The sequence below is a fragment of the Frieseomelitta varia genome, unplaced genomic scaffold (assembly GCF_011392965.1).
Source record: "Frieseomelitta varia isolate USP_RPSP 00005682 unplaced genomic scaffold, Fvar_1.2 scaffold_277, whole genome shotgun sequence".
NCBI lineage: Eukaryota > Metazoa > Arthropoda > Insecta > Hymenoptera > Apidae > Frieseomelitta > Frieseomelitta varia.
The window spans coordinates 158,762-182,333 of record NW_025110009.1 but is presented as its reverse complement, the minus strand read 5'-3'; the positions used below and the strand labels follow the sequence as shown (position 1 = coordinate 182,333).

The 23,572-nt window shown below is 36.0% G+C and overlaps 2 protein-coding genes across 8 annotated transcripts; one reads left to right on the top strand and one right to left on the bottom strand.

The window, feature by feature from the left end:
- Positions 1 to 146: 146 nt before the first annotated feature.
- LOC122529046 (broad-complex core protein isoforms 1/2/3/4/5-like) lies at positions 147 to 22,752 on the top strand. Of its 7 annotated transcripts, none has more exons than XM_043654800.1 (6): positions 147 to 366; positions 549 to 743; positions 817 to 1,014; positions 1,101 to 1,611; positions 1,684 to 1,743; positions 22,487 to 22,752. In XM_043654800.1, the coding sequence occupies exons 2-6, from the start codon at positions 558 to 560 to the stop codon at positions 22,717 to 22,719; spliced, it is 1,188 nt and encodes a 395-aa protein (XP_043510735.1). In that variant the 5' UTR covers positions 147 to 366; positions 549 to 557; the 3' UTR covers positions 22,720 to 22,752. The 7 variants fall into 7 exon arrangements, with proteins under 7 accessions (XP_043510735.1, XP_043510737.1, XP_043510734.1 ...); XM_043654802.1 differs by having other exon boundaries at positions 22,440 to 22,752; XM_043654799.1 differs by lacking the exon at positions 22,487 to 22,752 and adding an exon at positions 17,358 to 18,454.
- Positions 20,969 to 23,498, bottom strand: LOC122529058 (NEDD8). Its single transcript, XM_043654834.1, has 4 exons — positions 23,331 to 23,498; positions 23,236 to 23,253; positions 22,799 to 22,911; positions 20,969 to 22,272 (listed from the first exon to the last, which is right to left on the bottom strand). Exons 1-4 carry the CDS (start codon positions 23,346 to 23,348, stop codon positions 22,188 to 22,190), a joined length of 234 nt encoding a protein of 77 aa, XP_043510769.1. The 5' UTR covers positions 23,349 to 23,498; the 3' UTR covers positions 20,969 to 22,187.
- Positions 23,499 to 23,572: the final 74 nt, after the last annotated feature.

The following is a 23,572-nucleotide window of genomic DNA, read 5'->3' as shown; positions in this document are numbered from 1 at the left end:
GTAAAGTGACAGAGAATTCCGTGAGAAATTATTTAACGTATACAAGATTGTCTGGCGCGATGCAATTACATAACGTTGAAATCATTTAGTTGATCGACGCCACTTTTCATCTACATGCGGAACCCGTGAAACCTTCTACAGTGCCATGAAATTTTTTTCCTCTTTACTGTTTACAGTTTTTATTTTTTACGAAACGTACCAGGACTAACAAGTCAACGCTACTTCCACGTTTTTTAAATAATTAAATCGTTTCAGTAATCATTTTATAATTATTACTGACAATTCAACCGTGCTGCGTATTAAAGACCACAAATTTTTTCACCTCACTCACGCTTTATTTTTTGGAGCACGTTAACTGCAAACACGGTAAACCATTGTTTAAGAATATTAAATGCAGGAATTACAATATGTGTGATTTATTTCTTTTTTTTTTTTCTTTTTTTTTGAATTTGATATAGATATTAATTTTTGCGATTGTACGTTTATGTTAATAAAATTGTCAGTACCTTTTTTTTCAATATTTGAATAATATTTTTGTATTATTTCAGAAAAGCAGGATGGGTTCGAGTCAACAGTTTTCTCTTAGGTGGAATAATTATTTAAAACATATTACTTGTGCTTTTGACACGTTAAGAACAGAAGAAGATCTAGTTGACGTAACTTTAAGCTGCGAAGGAAAAAGAATAAGAGCGCACAAAATGTTGTTGTCTGCATGTAGTACATATTTCAGAGATTTATTTAAGGTAAAGTGAGATAGAAAATTTGATGATCAATGACTATTATCATATATTATAAATAATGTCTATTTTATTATAGGAAAATCCATGTCAGCATCCTGTTATAATATTTCGTAATGTAAAATTCGATGATTTGGCTGCATTAGTAGATTTTATGTATCAGGGTGAAGTAAACGTGGTCCAGGAGCAGTTAGCCAGTTTTTTAACGACTGCTGAACTACTTGCTGTTCAGGGTCTTACCGATGGTACAGGAAAAGATAATGATAGTTTAGTAGAGGTATGTTTTTCAAAATTGTTAAATATAATTAAATATTTTATGCATATTAAAATAATGTATTTTCATTGTTTCGAACTGTGTTTCAGGATGACATAGAAATTCCTAATGAACCTGAAATTCAACTTCAAAATGCTTCTAGTAAAACAGCAACAGATAAAAGAAATAAGTCACCTTCATCTCCAATGCCTTATCACGCTGTCGATTTACAACCTGATGCTCCGCCAAGTAAACGACGAAAATGTAGAGAAAACGCGAATACAAATGCGGACAAGACTATAAGTAATGCTTTGTCTGCAAAAGATTCTGAAAACAAAACTTCAGAAAATCAATCAACGACTGGCTCGGATCCTGTTGAAATAATTCCACTAATGCCAAATTTAAAGTTGGAAATGCCTGAATATCTAGTACAAGATGGAAGTAGCTGTAGTTACGAAGAACAAAGTTTAGGGGACAGTTCACTAAATAAAATTGGTATAGAAGATACATCATCTAATACTCCGGATCATGATCAGAAGCCTGATATCACTCAAACATTCTATTCAAGTAATCAGTCTACTTCAGATAGTTTGGATCTCAAACATCAAACAACTGATGTTGGTAAGACTTACTATTTTATCATATTCCGAAAGCATAGAAGGATATATTGCTATAATTCTGTTTGTTAATTAGGACACTTGCTTTCGAAACCTAGTACTTCTGGAGAAAGATTAACGCAAGAAGCAGTACAGGGTAAGTGTTTTCATAATCAATATTTATTTTATCTTATTATAATACATAGTTACTGTTGTGCCATATCTTTTAACTTTTAACTTTTGAAAATAAATTTTAATAATTATCAAAATCGTATTAAGACGTTATTGTTAATAAAACATATACAGAATAGACTTTATAACTTGAAATATTTTACAAGTGCAAAGAAATTTGGGTTGAATGTAAGACATTAATGTAAATAATTAAGAGAAATGGCATTGCAAACTAGTTTAAAATTTTGTATCCATATGTTGCCAATGCTAATGATTTCTTGTTTTTTAAAATGTTATTTAATTATCGATAGGTAATGCATTTTATATTTATAAATATGAAAAAGTCAATTTTTATCAAATTGCTTAATATGATATATATGGTCATTTATTTATTTATTATAAAACTGCTTGAATATGGGTACAAAATGGTTTTTATGCATATTCTTACATATAACTTCCATTTACTTTAAATTATTATTCGGAATTTGATGATAAAATTACGCAGACCAAGAGAAAGGGGATTAATTTCATTATAGTTAATTTGAAGGAAAGATGCGTGAAATTCTTATGGTATAAATTGTATAAAAATTCAGTAGAGTATAAAGCTTTATATTATTCTTACACATGAAAAGTTTATTTACAAAACACTGATAAAGTTAAAGACATTAATAATGATTGCAGAAAAGATTTGTTATCAATACGAAATGAATAGATTTCGAATAAAAAGCTCATAGATTCGATTAGTTATTAGTTAGAGATTCGACTATACAAGAAAACAAAAAAGTAAACGATTTTATAAAAAGAAAGTTTATTTGAATAAATTAAAGATACTATGTTTTGTCAAATATTAGATCTTACGTTCAAAGCATTTTTTTATCTATTTTACATTAAATTTGTTATTTGTATGAAAATGTCAGGATCGGGTTAACTGGACGATCGTGTAGTAAAATATTAATGCAAATTATTGGAATTATTAAAAGAAAACTGCATTCTCTATTGTGAAAAGATTTTACTTTATTTCCATTAATCATTTAACTGTACTATAATATCAAATGTGCATGGTTTTTGGATGTAAATGTATGGCATAGGCACTCGGGTGTAGGTTGAACTGTAGATATTAGTAAGCATTGCCAAGTGCTGTATGTGTGCCGACAATCATCAACATTTCCTTAACAACTCGTATAAAACCACCGCTACGTTCCTTTCGAGCACTAACTATAAGCATATTTCTGTGTATACACTAAAATGAAAATATCTTTCAACTGGTATAAGGCAACTTCTTTGAATCTGTAGAACTTTACGCAGATCACGCACGCACACGTGTGGTGCAAATACATATCTTTTGTTTACCTCACTTGCATACAAAGTTAATCTTAAATTCATTCATTTCATTGTTGTCTGTCGTTCATATAAATATGATAAAAGTGTGGATAAAAATTCGGAAGAAAGATGTATTTGGAAAAATAAGGTATTTAGAATCAGCTATTTTAGAATTGAAATTCAAATTGACAATTGAAATTACTTATCTCGTCCTTTTCCATGTGTTTTCTAAAATTTAATTGCACTACTATTTAAGATTAACTTGCAAGTTATTGTTTTAATTTTTTGTACAAAAGGAAACTTTGCAGCCTTGTAAAACAACTAATGTGAAGTAGCAATGGTGGTGGTGCTGGCGATAATGGCATGTAAATGATCCTTCTCCGTATCCGGACATCTTATTGTATATTCATTCCTTCTATTTATATAATTATATCGTAAATTTGAGAAGTCAATGTCGGTGCGTGGTATTTTTTCGATGTTCAAATCGAATCGATAAGCCTTTGAAACACGATAGGAAATGGGAACGTTACGTTTCTTTCATCGAACGTTCAAAATTATGTTTTCAGTCACGACTTTTTCAAACTCGATTTGTTCCGCAAAGAATTTTTTACACGACCCGATCCGAAATACCGTTCGGCCTATTGAAAAGGCAATTTCGGCAGGTAGGTAAGCAGAGCCTCTTTACTCATAATAATCGTTTGATCGTTGAAGCAGGAGCATGAATTATTCGAATACGCGAGTTTAATAAGTTACCGATAGTTATACATTTGCGTGCGGTGATAGGCCCGGAAAAAGAATTTCTAGAGAAGAACTTTGTACTGAAAATTCCGTTTGGGAACTGTAAATCGAAGAAAGACAATAGAATCGTGTACAGAACTCATGTAACGTTTCAGGCGTGAGATAACCATGTAAATAACGATTTAGGAATTGATGTTTGTACGTTGTTAATCCTTTTCTTGCTACCGTGGACGAGATGTCTCGCCACAGCTATCGTCGGTTGTGCAATATCACCGACGAGATATCTCGCTTCATAACACCGCTTCTACAATTCCACTTCGTTGGTGGTATTGTACGACCACATAGTTGCGGAGACGAGATATCTCGTTCACGGTAGCGAGAGGGTTAATGCGCGTAAGAGCGATCGAGCTAGTGCTCTATATTACAATTACGAGTGTTTTGTGTGTGTGTGCGAACATTACTCTCCATTGCTCGCGCCGTACGCGCTAAGCGTTTTATAGCTGAGCGTGAAGCGATTTAAATTGTAATCGTATGCCGACTTATCGTTCTCCAGCAAATTGTCGATGTGCCGAATCGAAGATTATTATTATTTACCAAGGTGACTTGACGAATCGTCGGTCGATCAATCTTCAAACTCGCAGTCGATTACCAAAGCGCAAAACACGATCGTTTCTATCGGAATGTTAATACATTGTTCCGTAATGTAAAAATCACCAGGCAGGTTTCAACTTGATACTTTCGAATCATTAACGACATCGTCGTTTTATTCGTTCGTACAAAGAACAAGTATTGGAGCCCCGAGAGTAAACGTACACGTGCTCCCGAGAACCGGGAGTAGGAAGAATGCATATTTCCGAACGACGATCAGCGAAGGCACGTGTCGAAGTTAAAAATGAAAAAAATATACAAGTAAGAAACAAAAGTCAATAGAATAAAAGATGCATTAAAAGGAATACGAATGAACGAACGAACGGCTTTTTCGATGATCAAAGATAAAGAGAGGAACGATTCATAATGGACTTGAATCGAAAGGAGAAGCATTCGCGACGCTACGTACGTTAGAAGTACGTATATAAAATGTATTGAACGCACATACGATACGTGATACAGTTGCCAGACTGTGTTGCAAATGCAAGGAAACGAGAGGAGGGTAACTGGGGATGGGTGATAGAAAGCAAAATGATATTAAAGTAATTTTGTTGCGAGGAAACAAATAAGAGAAATGCAATCGAGGAGTTCTCGAGAAGAGAAAGAGAGGAAACGAGAGAAAGAACAAAAAAAAAAAAAAAAAAACCGGCGATCGAGATATTCGGCTAGCACATGGCAATGCTACATTTTCACCTAAGTACACGCATACACATACGAAAATATATCGTTGGTATTGGTATCGCTGGTACTCTCTTGACTGGCTTTCACGGCTACGGGATTGGTTGGTGCTGGGATTGGTCGTTAAAGAAATTTATTTACTAATGGTTGCCTGCATGTGCACATATACTTAAGAATTGACTAACCGAAGTGTTTGGCCAATGTGTTTTCTTCAGGAGGGATTACGTACGTATCTGGTCAGCCGCATAGCCTCAGCAAAGCAAACGGCCACGGAAAAGTATGTGTACACTGCAAGCAGCGCGGAATGGTCACATCACGTGGAAAGCTCAGGCAGACGCGCTTCAAATGTTGGCCCTGCAATGCCTGTTTGTGCCGCTGGCCATGTTTCGTCGATTTTCACAAAATGCGCGCTATCCCGCATATCCCGCCCCCATAGCACCAACTCGCCCCCTCCGATCACCTCGAGTTAATTTCATTATTCGACTAATCATCACACCTCCCCTGTGCTTTTCGATTTTCTCTGTGTGTTACATCTACCGCAAGGGAAAGCCACCCGTGAATTGAATCATGAGAAACAACAGGGGAACGAAAAGAAGAAGAGAAAGAGAGAGGGGGAGAGAGAGAGAGAGAGAGAGAGAACGAAAGAACGAGAGAAAGAAGGGAGAAAATGAAGACTAGAACAGGAATAACATTGTTGATTTGTTTTTTTTTTTATTTTTTTTCTTTCGGCCAAATTGTACGTATACATGTTCATTAGACTATGTATAATTTTTTTTTTACTTTTTTTCCTTCTGTTTCTGATGCGAACCCGAATAATTTTTATCATCCTACTTTCTCGTACGTTTATTCTCCGTACGTGTTTTTGATTCAATCAGTAATTTGTTATGTACCTTGTGATCGTCGGTTTTATTCCGCAAAATTTGTTTGGGTGCGATGTGCGTTTCGCGTATTTTCGATACAGATTTGTACGCGATCGTTCCCCACGTAATCTCGTCGAAACAGCTGGAAACATATAACGCGTGATACGTATTCAGGTGATAATTTTTTCTCTTGCTCTTTTTATATGATAAAGTGCACGCGTTCGATAATCCGAGAACATCTTGATCGTTTATTTTCTGGTCTTTCGACATAGAGGCTGCTTCGCGCGTAGGAAGCAACGGTGAATATCCTCGTTCGAAACGTATCGTACTCTGGACACGACCCTTGCTTCGTTGCAAGTGTCGTTCATCCATTAATTATTTTTTACAATGTATTTTATGTTTTACAATCCAGCGTTTATTTATAATTCGTATTAGTTAATTATCAATTATTCGACTGATATCCAGGATATTCCTTCTTCGATAGTTTTTATTTCATATTTAGTAATTTGATCGCGCTTTCGATGGCTTGATTGACTCAATATGCCCACACTAGCATAATAGAAGGATCGTTATTTAATTTAATTTTTACGCTATACATAAGACTGCGACGAGTGAACTCGTTCGATTTATACGGTAATGCTCTCTGTCGACGGTACTTAGATACAAATACTTGGCCACTTTCGTCCGAGTAGCGATTATGTGTTTCGTCCTCTTTTTACAAGGTACGCGTATGCAGTGATATTTTATGTACGTATCGAATCATCATTTTTTTTATCATCATTTTTATTTGTATCTTGGTATATTTCGAAACATTCATATTGTAAGTCGAACGCCATTACGTTTAATGATTTCGTTTCGATGGATCACGTTTCAACTGCATTGAATTTATATAATTATGCGGAAAGCGCGCAGTTTTAATCGCTAGACTCGTAAACTGTAAATAAGGTAAATTGCACAATTGCATTTACTATCGAATTTCGCTACTCAGCGTCAGACGGTTACTATCATTGGGATGAGTCACGAGTAACCATTTCGTTGGTACAAACTACGAGAAGAAACACGTTTTATAAAAAAAAAAAAAAGAAAAGAAAAGAAAAGAAAATCCTGCGTTCAGTATATCGTTATCATTGCCGTAACGTTCCGAAGATCTCGTAGAATTAAGTTTGTTAATGGCTAAATAGTGTCGAATGAATGCTTATATTTGTACGTATCCGATAAACTTAAAGCGTAAGACGAATAACGATATACCGTGCTTATTAGTTACGAGCACTTATAGACTGACATTCGTCGTTGCACACGTCGCTCACTGCATCAAGAACTGGTTTCGATCTAATCTTCTCGGTAACGTAGTTTTTTTTTTTTTTTTTTTTTTTTTTAGAATCAAATTTCGCGGTCCGTACGACTCGCGAACGACTTTGAATTCGAAAGAATAAAATGCCGTCCAGTTTATTCCCTTCAAATACTCGTAATATGTAAGGCGTTGGGTCGATAGAAAGTTCAACGTGAAACGTAAAAGATTCAGTTCGACGAACGACTCCCGAGGGAGAGAGCGAGCGAGCGAGCGAGAGAAAGAGAGAGAGAGAGAGAGAGAGAGAAGTTGTGAAACACATGCAAAGCTACACAATAAAAAGAATCGAAGTGATATTGTAATCGAAGGCAGCTTATCTTCTTTAAAAATCCACGTCACGCGGATGATCCTTCGAAGGGTTGAGTGAAACGCGGGGATCAAGATGGAGATAAAAAAAAAAAAAAAAAAGGGAAATGAGATAAATTGCGAATCTCTTGACAATTAGAGTTATTAGAAATATGTTATATATCGTTGGTAGTTTCTCTCGGTGTATATCAATAGTCTGGGATCTTGTCGGGCTTGTATCTCTTTTCGGTGGTGTCGTATGCTCTCTGTCTTTCTGTATGGTCTAATTGGACTTAATCTAATCAGCTTAAGCTTACAACGCACATTGTGTGAAGGACTATGCTCGCAATCGCGAAAGAAAGTAAACGATCTACCGCGCTACGACCGCGAGTTCGAAAAAGTTCTTTGGAATTGGAAGTTAAAATTTTCAGTCGATCCTGATCGAGAGAATAAAACTCGCGACTGCCTTCCGCGTTCATTTTCTTCCGCGTTCGCGTTATAAAGACAAGAGGTGAAAAAGAGATGTTTTCGAGTAGAGTTCTCTCGTAAGAGATAGAATATCGATCGTGTGTGACGAGACCGCGTAAAAAGCAAAGGTGACTAAATACACTTGAATCGGTATCGCGTCTCACGGCGAGTACGCGATATCTAAGTTTTGCATACGGCACGATAGTGTGTTGTAGTTAATATAGAGGTGATCTTGTGTGTTTATGTTTATTTGTAGAACGAGCAGGAGATACCGCAGGGGGCGGGGGTGGTAGCGCCGGTCCTGCAACCGCGGACCTCGTCTCGGACGATGACTACGGTCAGTCCACGGATACAGAATTATTGTTTCGCTGTAGAATTTGTTGGAAAGGTTTCAAGCATCCGATGTCGTTGACACTGCACAAGGACTTGCATACCGGGCAAACCAGGTGCCCGATTTGTCAGCGCATCTTCAGTCGAAGTTACGACATGAAGGCACATTTGCTGCGCATCCACAAGTGCACGTTCAGTGTCGACGCGAAGTTGAACTTTCGAAAGTGAACTTTTCCATAGTATGTCGCCTCGCGGAGGAAACGTTCATTTCTTTATTCTCACCGTAGGAAAGCGGCATCGATATTGAACGACTGTTATTTGTCGCGATATTTGTTGATCGGTGAATCGGTGTTGTAGTAGCGCGTCTATGGAAGAAACAGATTATTTTCAACCCGTTAAGGATTCACGGAATTTGTTGAAAAGATATATCCTTTTTTATTTTATTTTATTGTTTTCTTTTATGTTATGTGAATATTTATACATTTCTATGGAATGCTACTTTTCGAAAAAGAACATCCATTTTTTTATACATGTGAGAAGAAATTGTATGCCAGCCGTGTAATATTACGTTCGCACGATGCAACGAACGTAATATTACGAAAATGGACCTTAAGGGGTTAACGTGATTGTTTCTAATGTGATCCATTATCTTTGTGTAGATGTACATAATGTATTCTCTTTTTGATTCAACAGTATCATATCGAGTTGAAATTTCGGAATCTTTTTTTTTTTTGTTCCGCACTTTCATGCGTGTCTCTCCTATTTATTGTTCATACTATGCATTGAATTTTTATATATTTAAATCGATGAACAGACAGGAGAGACTTTGATAAGAATCGATCGATTTTATTATCAATCTTTTTTTTTTTTTTTTTTTTGTATTCTGTGTTAGACTAATATCAGGAGACTCGAACAAAAGTGCCATCAACGACAGATGGCGCGCGAAAACTTAAAGTTCCTCAATGAGAAAACGTATTTAGACTGTAAGCGATTCAAAGAATTGATCGATATCTCTTACTCGTTTCGATCGATCTTTTAGTTTCTTTTATCGCGCCTTTTGTTTCGCAAACGGCTTTATTCACTTCCTCGAGATATATATACGAGAGAAATTGCGACTGTTGTTGGTGCGATGCACTATATTCGTTTAGTTTTATGCCTACACGTTTTATTTATAGTCGAAAGTTTTCACGTTATTACAGGATGTTTGTATACGATTTACTAAAACAATCTCGAAAGATTCACTTATTTGACTTTTACTGTGTTAGGAAGTTTTAATAAAACTTTCCAAAAACTACATCATCCATTTTGTTTCACTCGTAAAAGATGATTACGAATAGAACAACGTTCAGATCGATTGTTCAACGATATTGCCGCAGCTATCGATACCGAATCTTGCATTAAATATTAACATTTGCAAGCTTATTGTTGTTCCGGTACTCGAGAAAATCCTCCCTTTTCTCTTTAGCTGAAGACGCTTCGTTAAACATGCTTGTGGGAATTTTACAATTCGCAATGGCTATACGGAAGATACATACTCTCATGACGAAAATCACAACACGCGAAGCTGATAGCTACTTACGAAAAGCAAAACCGATTGTTCGCGATCGTGTTGTGTCGCTGACACTCTTTTCTCCCCTGCCTTGCAATCATCCATCTCGACGTGTCCCTTCCACGATCTTATCCCCCTTGCTCCCGTTTCTTTTCTACTCTGACGGGAGAGAAAAGTCGCGGTCATTACTTTCAAGATATTCGACACAGATACTCGACAAAATTTTAACCAAGACACATTTCATTTTATCGAGAAAACTTGACGTAAGAGAAATTAAATAATGTTAAAAAAAAAAAAAAAGAATAATGCAAAGCAAGAATCGAGCAATGAACGAAACTACGGAAAATGATTAAAAAAAAAAAAAAAAAGTCGCATTTTCAAGATTCGAAACATGCGAAACTTTGAACAGTGAAACTTTATCACATAAGTACGCGAAGCTCTCTGTGTGTATGGGAACAATTTGGATTGTGTGCGCAGAACCTAAGCACGATACAACAACGCCCATTGGGAATCATCATGAGCATCGACACGAGCTTCAGCAGCGGCAGTTGCAACAACAGGAACAACAGCTACAACAACAGCAACAGCAACAGCAACAACAGACGAGCCTCAACTACGAGCGGATCAGACGTAGATCCAAGCCTCTTCATGATCAAAGTGGTCGTTGGGTCTGCGACGTCTGCGGTCGTACTTATAATCGTGGTGATTCCTTGGCGCATCATCGTAGTATACATAGGGGCGACACAATCTGTCCGATCTGTCAGGCTGTTTTCACACGGAAGTACACGATGCGTTGTCACATGTTCAATGTTCATGGTGTCAAGTAACAGGAGATTGCAGGAAACTAGAAAAAAACTGATAACTCGTTCGACGATGAAGAGAATTCGCTCGGATGAGAAATTGTAAAGAAAATTGTAAGGCTGGTTTTAAATTATTGTAGGCTGTGGATATTGATGATTGCTTTTAAGTTCGTTGCACGCGAGGAAATACCGTGATCGAGTCACTTCTGTTTCCATACGTGAATCATTTGCATTCACTTCCTCCTCGTCCGGCTTTCACGTTCAATCGACTTTCGTATTTTATTCATACACGCATATACCGTTGTCGAACGACGATGCGTAAAATCATGTCATATGCGCGGCATATCCATTATTCTATATAAAAGGTAATATCTTGCATAGTACGGTCTACGGTTGATTTCTGAATTTGTACATAATCGTGTATATAATATTTTGTGATGTATATAGAAATCATGGGAACCTTTTGAGTATAATTTTGTTATTTTATTGCTCGACGGTTTTCCACAAAACGTTACGTTGATTTTTTTATATTTTTTATTTTTGCCCGAGGTACGCCACGATATATTGTAATTGATCGAAACGAAGAAAAGAGAGAGGGAAATAAAAAAAGAAACGACAGAAATTGTTGACTTTCATGCTCCTGAATTCGTCTTCGATATATAAAAAACATTCTCCGGATATGTGGAAACTCTCGTAGTTATAAAATTCGAACGAAAACTGGAAAGTGAAAGTATCGAATCATTGGATCCCAGCTTGTAAATATACAGAGTATGTTTGGCGCAAAGAGTTATCTACTATTCACCGCCGTCGCTTTTTCTTTTGTACGTACATGCGTGGACTAAAAATAAAAGTATCGTACAAGATGTATCGTTTTTTTTTCTGTTTTTTTTTTCGTTTTTTTTTTCTTTCTCTTTTCTCTTTCTTTCCCTTTCTTTCCGTTGACAAGCGCTTGCGTTGGCCGCGTCCAGGAAACTGTAACTGCCTGACGATTCGCTCGATTATTACATTATCTCCAACATTACCACGAATCCATTTTCACAAAATACATATTCATCAAAAGGAATACATGATTGTCGGTTCACTGCACACAGCAAGCGTTTAACGAAAATTCATAGAGAAATCTAATTTCTTGCGTATCATATACGTATATATATATATACATATATATGCATATATACATATACATATATAATTAAGGTAAATGTGTGATCACCGTAATTACAAGATGCTTGTTTTGTGATTTTTCAATTGCATTTCTAACTGCAACCGATCGATACCTTCAGATAGGTACCTCTGATATTCTTCTGCATGAATATTGAACATTTTTTGTACGTACATACGTATTGTTTGGTTGTCGTTCAAACGTTATATCCACAATTCACAGTAGCATGATTGCTCCAAGAGTTTGAAGGTTGCGTGTTCACACCACCTCGTGGTTGCTCTTCCTTGTACAACTCATCGTGTGTGCTGCCTTTTCTTACCGTTCGTCTCCTCGAACCGTTGATATATATATATATGTAGATATCGAAGAAGTTGCGTAGTTGTAAACGAGTGAATTACAAGTAGATAGCAACAAGGAAAGTAATTGTATAATAAAATCAAAAAAAAAAAAAGAGAGAAACAGAAAAACAGAGAAAGAAAGAAAAGAAAGGAAAAAAGAACGAAATCATAAAGGAATAATAATAATAAAAAAAAAAAAAAAAAAAAAAAAAAAATAGAAAAAAGGAAAAAAGGAAGGAAGAAAAGGTATAGAGAACGCAAAAACGCGTACGATCGATGTTTTAGAAACGTTTGTATTCTTTTGTGTAAAGATCGTTCGCATTTTAGCCACGATGTGCAGGAGAAAAAAAAAAAAAAAAAGAAAAGGAAAACAATAAGAGAACACGAGAATTAAAGACCGAATTAGAGATAATAATCGTGGATCGTTCGCACAACATGGCCGTATACGTACTACCATGAACGTTTATATCTGATTTAGATTCACGTACGGTGGTCATCGAACAGCCGTCGCATTCGTGCAAACTCTGCGGTAAAACGTTTTGGAATCGGGACTCGATGTACAAACACATGAACATGCACAAAGGGACGACTCAGTGCCCGGTGTGTCATAAAGTGCTGAGCCGCACCACGCACATGAAGCGCCACTTAAAAAATCGGCACGGTTGGCTGGGCGTTGGGACGACCGCCGCCGCCGCTGCAACAGCAGTCGCGAACGCCGCAGCAGCAGCAGCCGCCGCCGCCGCCGCAGCCGCGGCCGTTGCAACGCCATCGGGAACCGGGACTGCGTCAACCAACACCGTTCCCGGTGTTCCTGTAGTCACTGCTGTCAGCGGCGCTTCCACGATCGCCGATGGTTCTGTCGCCGCGCCTCTGCCGACGCCCATTTCCGTCTCCTCCACCGCGATCGCTCATCAGAACGTCGGTAGTCCCACCGCTGCTCTCGAGCCTAATGCGAGCTACACCACCATACGCATTAGGGAAAGTAGCGTCGAGAGAATCACGTCTAGTCCTATTCCTTAGTGTGAGCACATCCTACAGGATCCACGTACCCGTCGACGGAAAAGAGGATAAACGCGCGCGCTGCTTCTTCCTCTTTCTCTCTCTCTCTCTCTCTCTCTCTCTCTCTCTCTCTCTCTCTCTCTCTCTCTCTCTCTCTCTCTCTCTCTCTCTCTCTCTCTCTCTTTTTCTGTCCCTTTCGTCCGTTTCCTCCTGTTCTTCATCTTTCACACCGAATCTACGAATACATACGTGTTCTTCTTCGTCATCACGGCGTTCGTGCATTCCTCGGCTCGTGTACTCCTAATCCGAGTCGATGACCGCACGCAAGTCTCTCACGAGTATATATCCTTTCGTTTATAGTTTCGTTCTTTTTTTTTTTTTTTTTCTTAACACGCGCGTTTAGATATATTTATATATCGTCTGATCTGTATTGATCGGAACGTAATTCTCTCACTAATGATTTGCAAGAGATCGGAATAGTTCGGTCTGAGACGTTGTTCCGGTTAACGAATAAGTAACGAATCATGGTATCAAAAATTAAAGATGACAAAAAGCTAGTACGTTTCTAGACCAAGTCCGGCGTTGTTTTAATCGTTTCGAGAAATACGGGACGTCACACAAGCGTTTTGCTTTTTTTCTTTTTTTTAATTCGTAATGAAATTCGGTAGAAATGGCATTTGTCAGTAAAATGTCACTCTAGTCGTCGACGGGAAGCCTATGTTGAAGACACCTGTCTTGTTACTTTACATCCTAGTCATTTGTACACACGCGTATGTGTGCGTTTATTTACGTGTATCTGTATATGCATATGAGAAAAAGAGGAGGAGGTGGAGAGGGAGGGAGTAGGAGGCTAAATAGAAGGAAAAAGATGTGGAGGATGAAGGAACAGAGAAGAAGAAGAAGGAAAAGAAGAAGGAGGGGAAGAAAGAGAAGACGTCGCGTGCGTAACGGCATGGAAAACCTATATTAACGTTTTTATAACCAAAGAAATGCAGTAGGAAAGAAAGAAAAAAAAGGCAAATTATTTTATCTAGTCAAATGAGTTCGGTACTTAATAGCGCGTAAGGAGGAATGTGCATCTTTCTTTGTACGATCGTTCATGAATGATATCATGAACGATAGGTCGACTTTTGAGACTGACCAAAAAACGTTCGATCGTTTTCGAGGCTTCGATGTTCTTTTAATTAAATTTTCTCGCCTCGACGAAAGTCGCCAGTAGTTTCTATCTTTTTTTTTATTTTCAATCGATTTATTCTCGATTGATCTTGACAGATTTATATTTCGCGAAACATCGCGTAAGATCGTTATACCTTCCTCGAGGCATGGAACAACACGTTCTCACGTTGTTAGTCACAACGTGTAAGTCACAACATACCCAATTGTTGATTAGGTATACAAACATACTAAAGAGACGTGCCATTTTTATTGCTTCAATATTTTTTTAAACGGGACACGCAAAAGTTCTATGCGTTTCGCGGCCAAACTGTCCTTCGTTGATAGTGATTTGACATCGAATTGCTCATTTATTTGTCTGAAAGAGCCGTGCGTTGCTCTCAGACCAAAATTTGGCCATAATATATACGTTTAATGATATTAAACATACTCATTACACTGTACTATTTTAATTATATATAAGCACAGAGGCTTGCCGAATTCGTGTACACATACGTAATATTACACAATGCGCATACCCGGCTATCTACGAAAGATAGATTCTTGTTTTCTTATATAAATCTATCCCTGTTCACCGGGGATTTGTTCGTTCATATTATTTTTTGTTAATTTTTGCTTATTGTTTTGCTTGTTTCTTTTTAATTTTAATTCGGTTTTATATATTGTAATTATATTTTAGTCCAAAGAACTATTCGAGTCTTTTTCTATACGATTATAAAGAAGCTATTTTATTCGATTATCTATGTTGACCAACCTACGGTATATATGATCTCTTGTTCGCTGTATGCCAAAGTTTTTCGACACGTTGTAAATCGAGCGTTGAATCTATATTTTGCGAAACTTGATTGTGACGACGTGACTAAGTACAAATCGAAGCTAGTTGACAAGTGTCAAGAAGGGAACAATTTAGCGCAATTGTCGTGAACCAGTCGCAACGTTGACTTACACTACTGATGTCCGATGCTTGTACAATTTCACTTCTATTTAGTTATCCTTATATCTAGGATATCAATGAAGAAAAGAAAACAAAAACGATTTTTGCAAAGAGAAAAGCAGATAGGTGCATAAGTAATTTCGCAATACAGTGTTCGCAAAACATCACAGTAGTGGTAGTCAACGAGTGCGTCAACGGCTTAGTAGCATTCTTTATTATGCGAAGTAAATTTTATTTACGCAGATTGACGATGTTTAAATTATAATTTGCGATCGCATGCGTTCTATATATATATATATATATATATATATATATATATATATATATACACATATATATTTCGTGCTTATTACATTTTACTTCGTACAATTTGCACGTTATATCTTTGTAATTTCGAATCGTCTTTTATCGAAATTGGCAATATTCTTTCAGAAGAACGGGTCAACGTTTGGTTGATGTTCTCCTTTGTTAATTTAATCTTTCTTCTTATGTTCTTATTTATTTTAATTTACTTTATGATTTTAAAGAACGATGAAATTATTTAAAAACGCGAGAAACACATTGAAATGTATACATTACGTGCGTTTACTTATGCTTGCGTATGACGGACGCTTGTGTTTAATTTAATGGGAACGAATGTGCACATTCCTCGGAACCCCCAATACAAATAAGTACAAGATTGCCAATTATTACTTTAGAAAAATTGATATTTCTTTCTTTAATTATTTATAAAAAAAAGAAGTATCTATCTATATATATATATATATAAATATAAATATACAGATACAAATATATAAATATAAATATATTAAAAAATATATATATATATATAAATATTATAATATATCATTACACAATCTTATGTTTGGCTTATGCAAGTTAACAATGTAAGTAAGGAAAAAAAAAAAAGAAAAAAGAAAAAGAAAAAAAGAAATATGTGTGAATAAAGTTTCAAAATGTGAATGCTGTAGAGTTCTTTTCTCAAACAAAAAAGAATCGAAAGGCCGGAAATTTCGATATCGTTACATTCGCTCTTGTTACTTTAGATCGAATCGATAATAGGCGAGTAAGTATACAACGACTAAGTTCAGAACTTCGTGAAAATGCGTGTTGGAAAAGTGATAGATAACTACTCATATTCTTTCGAATTTTAAACGTGTACGATATTGTACAAATAATCCTTGCGATGAAATTAATGCCTGCAAAACACGAAATATTCGAAGGTAGTCGTCATTGTCAAAGAATACTCATTGTGTTAACTGACATGAGGTGACAGAACACTTTGCGTTTGCGTTTAGCGATGTCCATTTATATAAATTATAAAATTTGAAACACGGTGTAATTGGACCACGTGGTTGTCTTTGTGTCATATTAATTGTGCTTTAACGTCTTCACGCTTCTCACCAGTTACCACGTTTCCCTTTTCCATTCTCTTATTTTTTATTTTTCCAACAACAACAGGATCTTATTCATCATACATTACGCATATAACATTAGTGGCAATGCATCGATACGTAAGATCCTAGAATTACATCGAGTCGCAATCGATGTAAGTCACTGTTAGCTAGAAATGAAATGAACAATATATATTTAGAACGAGGCCAACCGTTCGATGTGGGATCCTTGGTTGATGTTCGCGACTCGCAGAGCCGCGTAATCCGGATGAAATGATCGTTACTGATTTCGTTTGCTTGTTTCGCGCGTTTATTAACATCGACGCGATGACGCGGCGATGATGAGAGAATCTGTCTGGCACGTGGGTTGCGCGAGTCGGCTCTGAGAAATGGCGCGAATCAACGGAGGATTCGACGTGGTAAATCGGAAAGGCGGTACATCCAGCACAGGTAGAAGAATGATCTAGTCTGTGTTACGTGTTACTGTCCCTTAAAAATTTGTTTTTGAAATGTAATTGCCTAGAAAAAGCAATGAATGAGGAATCGGCGGGTCACGTGGCTGTTAATGTGTTGCAGGGGGGGTGGGACGCAATCGGAAGCATGTTGGCGATACAACTGGTCAAGTGGTGATGCAGGGTCCAGGGCGTTTTTCGTGCAGACTCTGCGGAAGCGTTTACAAGCACCTTGCTTCGCTGACCCAGCACCTTGAAGTGCATCGCAACCAGACGACCTGCATCCTATGTCACACCACTCTCAGTCGTAGAACCGACCTGCGACGTCACATGCGTCTGAAACATAACATGCAATGGCAAAAAACGATCCAGAAGCAGCGCAGCTCGAAAAACGAATTGGACTCGTAAAATTTTGTTCGAACGCATCGAGAGACATTGCTTCTCGCTCCGCCCTGGTTTCCCTACGTTCTTCTTCTTCTTCTTCTTCTCCTTCATTTTCTTCGTTCGTGTCAAGTAATTTCTTTTATTTCTTTCCAGCCGATATTTTTCTTTTTCTTTCCTTTTTTTTTCTTCTTTTCATTCATTCGTTCATTCATTTTCTCCTTGCATCGGTTGTTCGTCGTCAATGTGTCAACTCGCTTTTCTCGTCCGATAAGAAGTCCATTTTTACTAAATCGTCTACTTAAACGTATCTTATCGTTCATTCACATTGAAATGAACCGTTCGGCTAGCGTGTTTCTCCTGCGCACAGTATTTAACATCGAGCAGGTGCGGGAGTTTCAGAATTTCACGTTGCTTGCATAGTTTCTCTGTAGTTAGAATATTTTATCGTTCGTATGATACTTAGTATTAGCCGTGGTCGTTAATTTAAGTATGAAGCAGAAAATTTGAGGACAGTAACATGGGACTTAATTAATTTTTTATATTTCTTAACCCTAGAAGTCCTAACAGGTAAATATGATAACTTTTGAATTAAAAGTAGTGTCTCCCCTTCGAAAGATTCTCGAAAACTTTGTTTATCGTCGTTTACACATGTTTAAGTCTGATATTCAAATGTCCTCATCATATCGTGTAGAAATTACGTAACATTTCGAAACTTAGGAGTTCTAGAGTTAATCCCGATCTCAGTCTTTCGAAATCCCTGGTATAGTATCTGAAACCTGGAACTGGTACGAGGTTCGTCATTGCAACAAGCCAGGAATACACGTTTTCTTTTCTTTGATGAAAAAAGAAAAAAAGAAAAAAAATGAAAAGTGACGAACTTGTCTTGATTCCCCGGATTATTAAACTCGTATATATTTATCCCTTTACTATACTCGTGATATGCGTTTTAACATTTGCCAGGAGTCATAATAAGCGCGTACGCTTTCGTTTCTCATTGCTACGCTTTCTGTGTAAAGTGATAAGAAATCGAAAGGTATTGATTGCGATGTGTAATGTTATTAACGCGTCTCCACTCTATAAGAATTCTAGTCAATATTCTGTACAGTACTTTAAGTAATTGTTAACATTTTGTTTCTTTCTCTCATCGTATTTTTGCTTATGCAATGCAAACTTCAAATCGACGATATTCCACATGGATCTCTCTGTTACACGTCCGATTATTGACAGATTAGCGTTAAAATCCTCGACAACTGTTGTGTTCGCAGGAAAACATGATAACACAAGTTGCTCGATAAGCGACACTGGTTATCGACAGTGTGCAAATGAATTTGCAGATTTTGCGTGCATTAGTCTGACAGATGATAGAATGTACGAAATACACAAGATATCCATATCATATATCAATAGAAGAGTTACAATATATCGATGCAAGTGACACAAGTGGTGAAAATCAAATGTTGTACGTTGTATTGCTACAACTAAATGTGCTTGTGAGCAACCGACCCGTGTTTTTTATCCACGATGTTACTTGAATCAAGTGATAAACGCGCGATACGATTCGCAAAATCATCTTATACGACAACCTCAGTATTACACTGACTCTGTTTACACGTCTGTTGTCCGCGTGCTGGATTTTTCTTTGCGATAAAGATGAATTTAGCTACTTCGAAGGAGCGCATAGACAGTGCCTTACACACAACAATTATCTAGTTTTACATTTTACATATTAACTTTCCAGATGTTTACCACAGTTGAACGCGTATAAGAGAGTATAAGAGAACTGAAAGTTTTATTCTTTTCGTCTGTGGCTTCGTGTAAACATTGTCTCTGTATAAAATTCACCGGAAACTCTGATCTTCATTCACCAAATAGAAACCGATATGACGAGAATGTAATGTTCGATCGATTGATACGGTTCGCAGATCCGATTGTGTCTCAATCGTTTCTTACTCGTTACTTTCTTTCGCGATTTGCAGAGTCGAGAAGTGTCGCGTTACCGTTCAAAAAAAAGAAAAGCTTCAACCTTAAGTACTGCGTGTCGCTTTTTTACAAATTAATATTTACCGAGTCTAGTAATTAACTTATGTTACTTGGCTATTTTACGCTGTAAGTCTTACGCAAATTCTGCTTAATCCCCGTAAATAGATTGTATCTAATGAAATTCTTAGAAATAGTTACGATTAAATAAAAGATATAATTACTCGATAATATTTTAGAAACGTATACGTTCAAGCTTGGATATAGCGAAGCTATTGTACGTTAGATTTGTAATGCGACACAATGGATCTTCATTAAAATAACGAACGTAAAAAGCTCACTCGTTTCGATTACGTGTGCCCGAATTATGTGAATTATAAAACGTGCTTACTTTTATCTTCGAGTTGTTTAATTCACGAGATGCACAGGCATTCCGTTTCAACTATCGATACCAAATTATAACGTTGAAGAGACTTGGTTATCCGACCATGGAAAGACATTGTTTATGCACGATGAAGCACTTAATCGTAGAATTACGTAGTTTTAAACATAGATGTTCGCTGTTGAGAATCGCACGAAGTTTCAAAGTGAAGTCGAAGTTTTCGAGATACCTCGTAAAACCATCGATCAGAATTAACGCGTTAACTAAATATTAAGTGAAACATGTACTTGATTGCAATGCGTTTTCTTTTTTTTCCTCTCTCTCTTAGATACTAAGTAAGACGTTAGAGTGACAGCGTGAATTTGTACGATATATTTGCACGATAGTTAACGTGTCAACGATAGTTTGCTAAATTGGTTTCGTAACCAGCAATTAATTGTCTTATTCGTCACATCGATTGTATTTAAGCAGTTATCGTATTTTAAAGCACACACGCGAGAAGAAAAATTAAGTACATTTACGAGAACGATGAGTTTGCAGTAACGAATTCCGTTTTGTGGGTCAATAGGTTTCGCGAAAAAAAAAAAAAAAAAACGATACGTACATGTACGAAATTTTTATTTGATAAACGCATGGTTTAACGCACCATGTACCTAGACGAATAAATAAAAACTGATTATTATAGATAACATGGTCAAATAATTGCGTCGGTAGTCAGCAAAGCTTTTCGTTTCAATTTAAACATGTGTTACGTATATGTATTAATTGTGAGCTTGTAAGTGAGTTAAAAATGACATAAAAGTATGCTTAAAAATGTTATTACAGCAATGTAAATAAATCGATTTACAATGGAAGTTTTAGTGTTGATATTTTTGAGGGAAGTGAATATGAAAATTACGATCGAGTCACAAAACTTGCGAACATCGATGCATTTCTCTTACGGGCTAAATATAAATGTGAAATCTTAGATACATTTTAACAACATTCAACTAGATTTGTGGTATTTATTTACAAGAAAGTAAACATATAAATGTGAATATTACAATTATCTTCTTTTAAATGTATTCTTGATACGGCTCTGTTCTGCTTGTGGTGTGTGAACATACTCTTTCTTTTTTTGCCTCTTTTATTTTTTTCTTTTCTTTTTTTTCTTTTTTTTTTTTTTAGTATAATGCGAAAGTGGGCATCTTGCAAGTTTCATAGACAATACGCATTGCGGTAAAAACTGACGAGTATATTATTTCGGTTATCGTGAAGAGAAAAATTTCTGAGATTCTTGGAAACCTTGAAAATATATTCGACAAGGGAATAAATAATTAAAAATAATTAAAAATTCTTGATGAAATATTCTTGTATATTTGATACTTGATCAAGAATCTCGGGACATCGTTGTGATATTTTACATTCTCGATTATTTTGCTACTTTACATGTGATTCAAAGTATCACGCGTATAGGGAACAAATTTATTGAAATTATCCGTGTCATTATTCGCAAACTAATTATGAAAGAATTAGAAACCAGTCTTGATCAAATATTTATTGCGATGCAGTATTATTGCAGCGTTAGTTATAGGAAGATATAAATTTATAGAGGCACACACAAGGATACCGGCATGGAGTTTGCATTCGCCAGGATCATTCTGTGATAAATGCGGTGTTACATTTACAACGCAGCACGCTCTTCTACGGCATGTTACATCAAAACACGAAGAGTCGCCGAGTTCTACCGCGTACTGCAATATTTGTCAACGATTTTTTAAAACAAAATGGAGTCTGGCAACTCATAACAGCAAATATCATAGAAACTGTTAACGAAATGATACGAACTCGAGTTTCGTAATTTTGTAAAAATTTACTCAAATTCGGATCGGGTCTCGCTTCAATGGGGATTGCGCAAATATAGGAAAATTTTACTAACGTTGTAAACATTGAACGCGAATATTTTGCATAATTAGACGTAACTGAAAGACAATTACCGGTTACTGGTTAAGTAAGTACTAGGTTTCTATAACTAAATTACTTTTATTAATATTTATTTCAATTCTAAATGTAATTGTTCAATCAATAGACAATTATATATCCTTGCAAATACAGCGCGGCGAATGTAACATTGGAAAGCATTCTATTATATTTATGATTGATTTCGTACAATCTGTAATATTCACACACACACGCATACACGCATACATTCCAAAATAAGGAATGTCATAATTACAAGCCCCCCCTTAATGCGAGTACCAAGTGCAATACTGATCCACCTTGAACTTTATAATCTTGCGCCGTTTTCTCGTCATTCCTAAAAGATAACAAAAAAAAAATCTTCATTTTTAAAATTTCTTACACCTTTTAAAAATATATACACACAGTCATCAATTAAAAACATACACATACACACACGTATACTATGAACATTGATTAATATAATTCTGATTTTTATATAAATATAAGATATATTTGACAAAGGGAAAGTAAGAAGAAATGATGTTAAAATATCATAATTGATGGAACAGGAACAAGAAAACCAGGACAACAATACGACACAGATTCAGTAAGGACTCTAGAAAGTCACTTTCCAGAGTATGTTCCATCAACACCAAAGAAGATGAATGCTACAAGAAGATGCAAAGTTTGCGCATCTAAGGGAATGCGGAAGGAATCTCGTTACTATTGCGCTTATTGTAATGTAGGGTTATGTGTTACACCGTGCTTCAAGCAATTTCATACTAAAAGTAATATCGAATGAGACGTTAAAATATAATTCTATCTCTAGCAAAAATTATTTTGTACAATTGTATAAATTATTTCTATATTGTGATACCTACATTTGCTTCCCAGAAAATATCAATCTCTGTTGCTGCGGTGGTATTCCTTCCTTCTCTTCCACTCTTTCCTTAATCCTTTCTACTTTATCTGTAGGTTCTATATCTATTTCAATCTATGAGAATAATGATATCTATGATTGTTTTTAAATTTACTTATCATATGTATTAACGATGTATTTGTATATATAACAATAATAAATATGAAAAAATATATCTATTATTTGAAACAAACTCTGATTAATGATAATACATTATTAACGGTACAATAATCTGTCAAATTTTTGCATTTTTAAACAAGACAATGTGATTTTATTAAAATAGATTATTTTGCTTATGTAACTGTTCTTTTTCTTAAATATATACTGACAAACGTTATTTTACATGTAAAATGGTCAAATTGCATTAAAAATACATAAAATTATTTTGCAGTTACTTGCCTCCTTTCCGGTAAGAGTCTGAAACAAGGTTAGAATATATTTTCAGAACTGGTTATAAATGTCATAGCTCCATCTCCGCCGGTCAATGTTCTTACCTTCACTTTGATCAACATTGTTTATGTGTTAAAAGACAATTTAAATAATCACTGTATGATTACAAATTAAAAACTATTGACAAAAAGATGCACGAATGCGGTTCTTTGAACTTTGGATAAAAAAATTCTACACTACACCAATGAAAAATCTCTATACCTCCATCTAACGGCAATTCATGAACATGCATATCGATAGTTCCCAAATCATTGTGTATATTTTCTATATATTTATAGCTATATAT